The sequence below is a fragment of the Coregonus lavaretus genome (genome assembly GCF_964263955.1).
Source record: "Coregonus lavaretus genome assembly, chromosome: 8".
NCBI lineage: Eukaryota > Metazoa > Chordata > Actinopteri > Salmoniformes > Salmonidae > Coregonus > Coregonus lavaretus.
In genome coordinates this window covers 29142752-29152361 of record NC_139995.1, presented here as the reverse complement: position 1 = coordinate 29152361, position 9610 = coordinate 29142752, and the positions used below count along the sequence as shown (strand labels likewise).

The following is a 9610-nucleotide window of genomic DNA, read 5'->3' as shown; positions in this document are numbered from 1 at the left end:
TACTCTCTGGCACTTACTTGCTCAATAGATTTATAGGAGGGTCCATTCATGGTTTCCAAGGAGTTCATCAGTGGCTTATTCAAAGATTGGGACAAAACCTGAACACTGGCCCTTGAGGACAGCATGCATGGCCTGCCTACTGTATATATCCACTTCCACTCTGAGCCAGATTCCTTCATGTGGTTCTTATAGGTACTCCACTCAGTTGAGAACAGCCACTGTGAACTGACCAGTGATGCATTTGTCACTATTTGCAATATGGTCATGATGCCTATGTGGTGTTGTATAACATGAAAGGGAAGGGGCTGGGCTCCCTTTGCTGTTAAACTGTTAAATTCAGACCTGCCAAACTCATTCACCCCCCTCCCGTTCCCGGTCGTCCAAAAACACAGCGGGACTCCTGTCTGGAGGCGCAGCCGCGCCTATACCCAAATTCAGCGACCAAAGCAAAGGCGAGATAAAGTTTGAAAGAACTTGGAACGTACAGATTCACGGAAAATACATAGCCTCCCGTTTTGGGAGAGAAGAGGTGTAAACAGACTCATAAGGGAAGGGATAGAGCACGGAGGGGAGGGACCCAGTACGCGGATGGACTTAGACCGATAGGGTTTATAATGCGCACTGTCTTCTCACCCGTCTCCATATCTGTCCGTCTCTCACTGGCGGAAGATGTAATTGTTTTCTAGGACTAGGAATTCTATCAAGGGTGAATCCTTTCTGCTGAAAGCAGTTATATTTTCCATTTCCAATGATCAACTAGAGCTGATCCTCCATCGTCTCTCCGGTCTCCTGCGGGACGGGTGGCAAGAGAGGGTTGGGAGAGACGGGTGTTGAAGCTCTAGTGAAGGGTCTCAGCAGAATATTGCTGCATTTCGGTGGTTCCCAACGGTAAGTAAACGTTTCTTTTTTTTTTAACTAACAGACGCAAAGTTCACCTTTTGATGCCTTTCTCAGTCTCGGAGAGTTGCCAAAGTCTTACAACACAAAACGTCACGTTGCAAACAGGGCCGTAGCTACATATGAGGTCCGGTCCTCGGTAGTTTTTTTCGAGTAAAAATAAAATGCAAAAATACACAAGGTGCAATTTCGAAACTTGGTTGTGCATCAGCAGTTTTCCTCTTGTTATATGTCACTCACTGACAGTCATTCAATTATCCCCTGTCAGTTAAACATTTTTAGATTGGTAAATTAGTCTAGTTAGTCTAGCCAGCTATCTAAACTTGTAGAAGGCCTAATCACGTGCCCAGGGGCCCTGACATCCAGGGGGGCCCCATTGATTTTGTTAGTCACTCTCACTCAGATATCATATTAACATGGCATACGTCATGGCAAAATGTGTAGAATTGCAGGAAATTGATTTTAAAACTGCAAAACATTCTTGCCACCCCATGGCAAATTGTGTAGAATTGCAGGAAATTACCTGTAAAACTGCAACAATAACAAAAATCAGTAAAGCAAATGTATATGGCCTCCCGAGTCCTGGTTTTAATCCAGGCTCTGTCGTAGCCGGCCGCGGCCGGGAGACCCATGGGGTCGGCGCATAATTGGCCCTGCGTCGTCCAGGGTAGGGGAGGGAATGGCCGGCAGGGATGTAGCTCAGTTGGTAGAGCATGGCGTTTGCAACGCCAGGGTTGTGGGTTCAATTCCCACGGGGGGCCAGTATGAAAAATAAAATAATGTATGCACTCACTAACTGTAAGTCGCTCTGGATAAGAGCGTCTGCTAAATGACAAAAATGTATTTGTTTACCTTTTGTTAATAAAATACTTTTTCTGCTAACAGATCCCTCTGTAGGTATGAAATTATAGTTTTTAATCCATTGCTGAGTTAATGGGTAGTGGCTAATTGTTTAGCTAATATACAATGTGTTTGTAGATCGACTGAGGTGAATGAAGCTACAGCGACCAATATGCTAATAGCTGGGTTCATTTTTGCTTGTTTTTTGCTGTTCTCCAAATAGCATTTTAGAGTTCTTAAATTGTATAGAAATGCAGTAAATGAGCTTCAACTTTCTTAAAATGTATTGGATGGGGGAAAGGGTGAACAGCGGTTGAACATGGGTCAGTCGGACCTAAGAGATGGGCGAACGCCGTTCGGAAGGGAGGGGCGATGGCCTCCGTCGCCCCCGGCTGATCGAAAGGGAGTCGGGTTCAGATCCCCGAATCCGGAACCCTTCACTCCAGGCCTCACTAAAACTCACAGGACCCTGGCTAGGACCCTGGTTGCAAACTGCCTTTATTGAGAGCTTTAATTTGTCCTTCCTTTTGGCAAGCGCATTGTAATTGTTTCCTGGGTTTCTGTTCTGTAGAGCTGTCTGATGATTATCATTTGCTGGATTTAATTAGCCTATTTGTCAGTTATTTTGCTATACACTGTAGCCAAGTTCTTAGAAGAGTGGTTAAGCATAATACATATCTTATGACCTGATTATAAACTAGGCCCATAGAGTAAAAAAGTTGACTCCTTTAAGTGGTCAGCCTATAAAGGCAAATATTTATATAATTACATTAGTGCCAAAAAATACCTGGAATGCATGAAATAGCCCATCTGTAGAATTAGCACTTATTAAAATTTTCCACAGCTTCTTGTACGCGTTTGTTCTTGTCATGCCCTCCCTCCCCAATCGCCTCTCACGCTCTCTGTTTTACAGCCACCGGGCATTTGGTCGTTGGACAGCGATATTGAATCCTTCAGGAATGTTATTTGCCCGAAGGCACAGCAAAACGTCCTCAATACTAAAAAGTGACACATAAAACGAGATGGAAAGGTTTGCAGCCAAAATGACGTGACCAAACAACTTTATAAGAAACAAGAGAGGATTTTTTGTAGCAGTTGGTAGATGACGAAACCGAACTACGCAGCTTTAAAAGAAACTAGAGAGAAGATTTTGTGGACGTAGATAGTTTATTAGAGTCAGGTGGTATCAAGCAGACATCTCCCTCTCTCTCCCACCTCTACCCCTCTCTCTCTCTCTCTCTCTCTCTCTCTCTCTCTCTCTCTATCTCTCTCTCTCTATATCTCTCTCGCTCTACTACTCTCTGCTGGGCCACTTTGAACCAAGTAGGCTAAAGTGCCTAGTGAAAGTCTACACACCCCTTGCACAGTTGTCACATTTTGCTGCCATAAAATAAAATCTACAAAAGGATTACCATACATTTTTTCCTACTGATCTACACAACCTGCTACACATTGACGTAAAAGTCAAAGAAAAAGTATAGAACACTTTCTAAATTAATAAAACAACGAAAATGTCTTGATTGTGTATGTCTTCACACCCCAGAGTTAATACTTTGTGGAATCACCTTTGGTAGCAATTACAGCTGTAAATAATTTTGAATAAGATTCTACCAATTCTGCACAACTCTTAAGGCAACATACACTGAGTGTACAAAACATTAGGAACACATTCCTAATATTGATTTGCACCCCCCTTTGCCCTCAGAACAGCCTCAATTCATAGGGGCATGGATTCTACTAGGTGTCAAAAGTGTTCCACAGGGATGCTGGCCCATGTTGACTCCAATGCTTCCCACATTTGTGTCAAGTTGGCTGGATGTCCTTTGGGTGGTGGACCATTCTTGATACAACTGTTGAGCGTGAAAAACCCAGCAGCGTTGCAGTTCTTGAGGCTTAAAAATCCTTCTTTAACCTGTCTTCTCCCCTTCATCTACCCTGATTTGAAGAGGATTTAACAAGTGACATCAATAAGGGATCATAGCTTCACCTCGATTCACCTGGTCAGTCTATGTCATGGAAAGAGCAGTTATTTTGTACACTTAGTATGTTTTGTACACTCAGTACAAATCCAGTGGTGGAAAAAGTACTCAATTGTCATACTGGAGTAAAATTAAAGATACCTTAAAAGAACATTACTCCATTAAATGTGAAAGTCACCCAGTAAAATGTTGCTGTCCTGCCTGAGCATTCGACATTTAACAAAAGTACTTTTGGGTGGCAGCCAAAATCTATGGGTGTAAAAAGTACATATTTTCTTTAGGAATGTAGTGGAGTAAAAGTTGTCAAGAATATCAATGGTAAAGTACCAATACCCCAAAAACGACTTAAGTAGTACTTCAAAGTATTTTTACATATATCAATTGTTTTTGTCAAATGTATTCAAGCTCAGTAAATTTGGTTGGGAGTCATGGACAGCAATATTGATTTTCAAGCAGATTTAAGTCAGGACTGAGACTGGACCTCTCAGGAACACTCAACACCTATTGGAAAGCCATTGTTCTATACTTTTTCTTTGACTTTGAAAATGTGGAGCAGGTTGTGTAGATCAGTAGGAAGAAAATCTAATATAATCCCTTTTTAGATTTTATTTTAAGCAGCAAAATGTGACAGTGCAAGGGGTGTGTAGACTTTCACTAGGCAATACTTCACTATTGTTCTTCTTCACAGGCAAAGCCAGAGCCAATTAGGCCATGTGAGCATAGCTCAGTGCAGATGATTACCGTGTTTAAATGGATGAGTGAAGAAGAGCATACAGAATATTGCAAAACTGCAACAGGCTTTATTAATTAAAGCCATGCATATGCTTAGAAGTTTCCCCCCCAAATCATGGCACATATTTTACAATATGGTTTCTTGTGGAAAAACAGTCTATCTCAATTATTTTTAAGACATAACAACAGGTGAAGTAGGCTAGGCCTATGTAACTGAACTCACAGAAATCCTTTCAGGTGGTTATAACAATAAATGTTATATGCTCCTTAAGGTGCAGTCATGTGGCAAAGAATTGTGATTTGCTGTGCGCTGCTTGAGCTCTGTTCGGCGGCACCGCCCGCTCACATCAACCGTCTGGCACTGTTCCCTGACAAGAGTGCTTGGTGCGAGGCCAAGAACATCACACAGATAGTCGGGCACACCGGCTGCCAGCCTCGCTCTATCCAAAACAGGTCAATATGGAGCACACACACACACACTCACTCAAGTCCATACAACACATGCAGAGGCATTTCATATGATATTCAAGAGGGTGACTGACTCACTTTAATAATGAAAAGCAGGAATGAAGTTTGACTTTGAATGGCCAAATATCACTATAATTTGAATGTGCACGGGTCACCTCCAAACAGAATCAAAGCAGCCATGAAATATACAGATACTGTATATAAGCTGAATGGTGACGTCTTTCCTCCCTCTATCCCCCCTCTCTTTCCTCCCTCTCTCCCCCCCTCTCTTTCCTCCCTCTCTCCCCTATCATCTCAGGGCGTGTCTGGGGCAGTGCTTCAGCTACAGTGTCCCAAACACCTTCCCCCAGTCCACCGAGTCCCTGGTGCACTGTGACTCCTGCATGCCTGCACAGACACAGTGGGAAGTGGTAAGTTCGCACGCACATGCACATGCACACAAACCCCAGCTAATGCAACACTACTCTTTCAATATAAACACATAAACATATAGCCCACAGAAACACATTACCACAACCACAATTGATCCTGCATTTAATTCATCTGAGGTTTCCCTTGTCGTCTGTAATGGGCCTGTCTGTCTAGTAGCCAGGGATTCCAGAGCCCTGGAACAACAAAGGCCCTGTGTTGAGGTGTATGTAGTTTGGAGAGCAGCCAGACAAGTAGGATAGGAGTGGGTCTGGGACCACAGGTGATGTGACTTCATGCGTCAAGAGAAAAAGCTTGACATACATGTTATATACTGTATACAATATTGAAAAATAAATGGAAGCAGACTCATGTGCATTATCAATCCCGCTGTTGATAAATTAATTATGACTATGATTATGACCATTTTGATCCACATAATCCTGATGTCTAAGGTCTCTCTTTGATAATGGAATGCATTTTTTCTGGATTTTTATAGTTTGGCTAAAAGCAGTTGTGTTCCCCTGAGCATAAAAGCGTGCAGAGTTTTTTGTTTTCTCAAGATTTACAATTCTGCCATTTATTTTCATGGTCTCAAACCATAATGGTGCATTGTCAAATTATTTCAGCTGTGTCAAGCGTGACTGAATTCCTGAAATCACAACATGACTCAGGGATACATTGTTTGAAGATGGATACTGAGGTTTTGTCTCTGCCAGAGACTGACATGTGTGGGAGACTCTGTAGGAGAGTCCGGCAGTGCTTGTCCATTTTCCTGTGTGTGTGTGTGTGTTTGTGTGTATGCCGTGCATGTGTGTTTGGGGTTGGAGGGGGGGTATGTGTGTGTATGTTTTTTGTGTGTAATGCATTGTGCATTGTGTTTGTGTGTAGGTGACTCTGGAATGCCCCGGCAGTGAGGACGCTCCTCGTGTGGATAAACTGGTGGAGAAGATCCTCCACTGCAGCTGCCAGTCCTGCAGTAAGGAGGGAGCCCAGGAGGGGGCAGTGATGCAGCTCTACCCATCAGAGAGCGCCCAGGACCCACCTACCCTACCAGAGATCCACCACGGCGGCTCACCCCCTCACCCTCACACAGACACACACTCTCAGCATGCTCACAAACACACAGAGCTACACCCGCACACACACACATCTGATGGAGGGTAGGTCGCTCGATTGCCACGGACACTCCTCTCTCGCCATTCCTGATTCTTCTTCCAAACCTCTCTACAAGTTGTTTCTTCTTCTACAGTTACAGGATGATGCCTTTTCCCTTCTCTTCCATTCAACCACTGTTTCTTAAAAGCACTTTGAAAGTAAAACTTCACTTAACATGAAAATGTAAACTGCTTATAAAAGCACACACACACAGAAGCTCACTCATGCTGTACTCTTCACAAGACAACCACAGTATAAATATGAAAACATTTATGCACTCACTAACTGTAAGTCCCTCTGGATAAGAGCGTCTGCTAAATGACTAAAATATAAATGTAAATGAACGCATATAAACACACCAGTTTATCTACACAATTTTTGTCATCTAACTTCTCACTTAGGACAATGAATATCACAATCCTACACACACTCAGGCATGCACTCTGACACAACTATAGACTTTTGAAGCAGTAGACTTATTTCTGTTAATCTGTCTTGAAAAAAAATAATCATACAGCTACAGTACAAACTGTACAGTTTCTGACTTAATTTCTGTCTATCACCTATTTGCATTAGTATCTGACCTAAAGCTATATGTTCCAATTTGTGCTTCTCCTACGAGAATAAAGCTAGTTTTGTTCAATCTTATCAATGAAGCTCTCTATCTGTAGTGATTTAGTTAAGGCTTTTGTCTATTATTGTCATCATGTGGTGGGAACGTGATCTTGGACTAGTCAGCGGCCCATGTTCATATATGATAGATTTGATTCTGCTGCTTTCTGCTGGTTTAAAGAGGTACTGCATTTTACATTTACATTTTAGTCATTTAGCAGACGCTCTTATCCAGAGCGACTTACAGTTATTGATTACAATTTTTTTTTTAAATAAATATTTTTTTCATTTTAATTTTTTTGTATTTTTAAATTTTTGTTTTATTTTTGTTTAATTTTTTTTTTTTTTTTTTTTTTTATACTGGCGCCCCGTGGGAATCGAACCCACAACCCTGGCGTTGCAAACGCCATGCTCTATCAACTGAGCTACATCCCTGCCGGCCATTCCCTCCCCTACCCTAGACGACGCTGGGCCAATTGTGCGCCGCCCATGAGTCTCCCGGTCGCGGCCGGCTGCGACAGAGCCTGTATTCGAACCAGGATCTCTAGTGGCACAGTTAGCACTGCGATGCAGTGCCTTAGACCACTGCGCCACTCAGGAGGGCAACTTGCCGTACTGGTGTGTATATCATTTCAAACTCAAAAATCCAATGATCGGAAGAAAAAATGCAGCATTTGGATACAGAAGTGAAAGGATTTAAAAACAAGTTACAGCATTTTCCATCTCTTTACATTGGCTACCTTTCAATCCACAGTCCTAATCTCACCTATTTAAATGTACTAACACCATACATAGACATTTTCACTCAAGTACAGAGGTTTAGGCTGTGTGTGTTATGATCCTAACTGTGGACTATAGATGTGTGTATTGGCCATGTTTGCATCGTCACTACTCTCTGCCTACAGCAGTCAGCATGGACACGGACGTTGTTCTCAAACAGAAACCCTTGACTAGTAAGTAACATACAGATCAAACACACAGAGAGGACTTTCCCCCCATTTTAACCAACACTAAAAGGCAGGCATTAAAACTACAAAACGCACACACACACACAACAATAATGCATTCATGTACATATCACCAATGATCTGTTTTCACAATTTCAAATGTAAAGTATTGTCATGTAAATTCCCACTCTCCTTTTCCTCCACCATCTAAGTGCTCTATTATCTGAGTTCATATGGACAATGTTTCTAACTTTATTAAGGTTAACTGTCATCTGATCATTTCATCACAGAGTGATTTTGACCTATAAAGCCACTAAATGTCATGGCAACCCAGAGTGGCGTGTTGTAGATAGATGGAGTTGGGTAGAGTGACTAAAAGCCGAGAGAGAGAGAGAGAGAGAGAGAGAGAGAGAGAGAGAGAGAGAGAGAGAGAGAGAGAGAGAGAGAGAGAGAGAGAGAGAGAGAGAGAGAGAGAGAGAGAGAGAGAGAGAGAGAGAGAGAGAGAGAGAGAGAGAGAGAGAGAGAGAGAGAGAGAGAGAGAGAGAGAGAGAGAGAGAGAGAGAGAGAGAGAGAGAGAACACAGCTTGAGCTAGTCCATTAGTGCAGTAGTAGTCTCAAAGTGCCTCCTGTAGCTCAGTTGGTAGAGCATGGCGCTTGCAACGCTAGGGTTGTGGGTTCGATTCCCATGGGGGGCCAGTATGAAAAATGTAAGCACTCACTAACTGTAAGTCACTCTGGATAAGAGCGTCTGCTAAATGACTAAAATGTAAATGTCTGTAGGTAGAGCTCAATAGAGTTTAATATGCAGATAGTGAAGGGGATCCGTGGGATGTCTGAGGTTAGGGAGAGACAGAGGTTACATTGACCAGAGAGATCTATTCCTGGCTGATATTAAGTTAGAGTAACTTATGGCTGCTTTGCATTATGAGAAAAATGAATGATTAAACAGCTGTGATTGTGTGTTTTGACTTGAAACTGTTCAAACCTTTCAATTGACAAATAAGCATGATTAGGTAACGAACAATAAAGACCAACCATGTTTGAAACCATAACCAAATGGACCAGCAGATGTCAGTATGACTGCATGGAGAAGTTGACCTGAGTATCAGTGGGAGAGGACTACCCCAGGGTGTTTTTGTTCCAGTAAAAGATCCCCTCCTCCAGAGAGAGAGATAATACTCCAGGGAGAGTTTTCTATTCATCGTTTGTCAACCATGTCATACCATCAGTTTAGCCTAGTCCCCAGCTGGGCCTGGCCCAGTCCTACAGACAACAAGGGAAGAGAATGTGCTGAGTGACTGTGTGTGTGTGTGTGTATGTGTGTTTGTTTTTTTGTTTGGGAGGGTCTGCTACATCGGCTAGTGTGCGACATTAGAGGGGGTGTGGGGGCGTGAGCGGGGTATGATCTCCGTAATCTGTCACATGGGGATAGCCCAACCCAGACCTCTCTCATCAGAGAGGTGTGTAGGACAACTTCATGTCTGGTTGATATAGCCTACAGGGATTATTAATCACGCCCTCCATGTCCCCTCTGTAGGTTACCAATACTAGAGCCTGTACAGGTGACCC

General features: G+C 42.8%; 1 protein-coding gene across 2 annotated transcripts; it reads left to right on the top strand.

The window, feature by feature from the left end:
• The first annotated feature begins 426 nt into the window (after positions 1–426).
• Positions 427–7130, top strand: LOC311133568 (neuroblastoma suppressor of tumorigenicity 1-like). 2 transcript variants are annotated; one of them, XM_084167074.1, is made up of 4 exons: positions 427–888; positions 4721–4901; positions 5215–5326; positions 6216–7130. In XM_084167074.1, exons 2-4 carry the CDS (start codon positions 4729–4731, stop codon positions 6489–6491), a joined length of 561 nt encoding a protein of 186 aa, XP_084023200.1. In that variant the 5' UTR covers positions 427–888; positions 4721–4728; the 3' UTR covers positions 6492–7130. The 2 variants fall into 2 exon arrangements, with proteins under 2 accessions (XP_084023200.1, XP_084023201.1); XM_084167075.1 differs by having other exon boundaries at positions 597–888; positions 4727–4901.
• The last annotated feature ends 2480 nt before the right edge of the window (positions 7131–9610 follow it).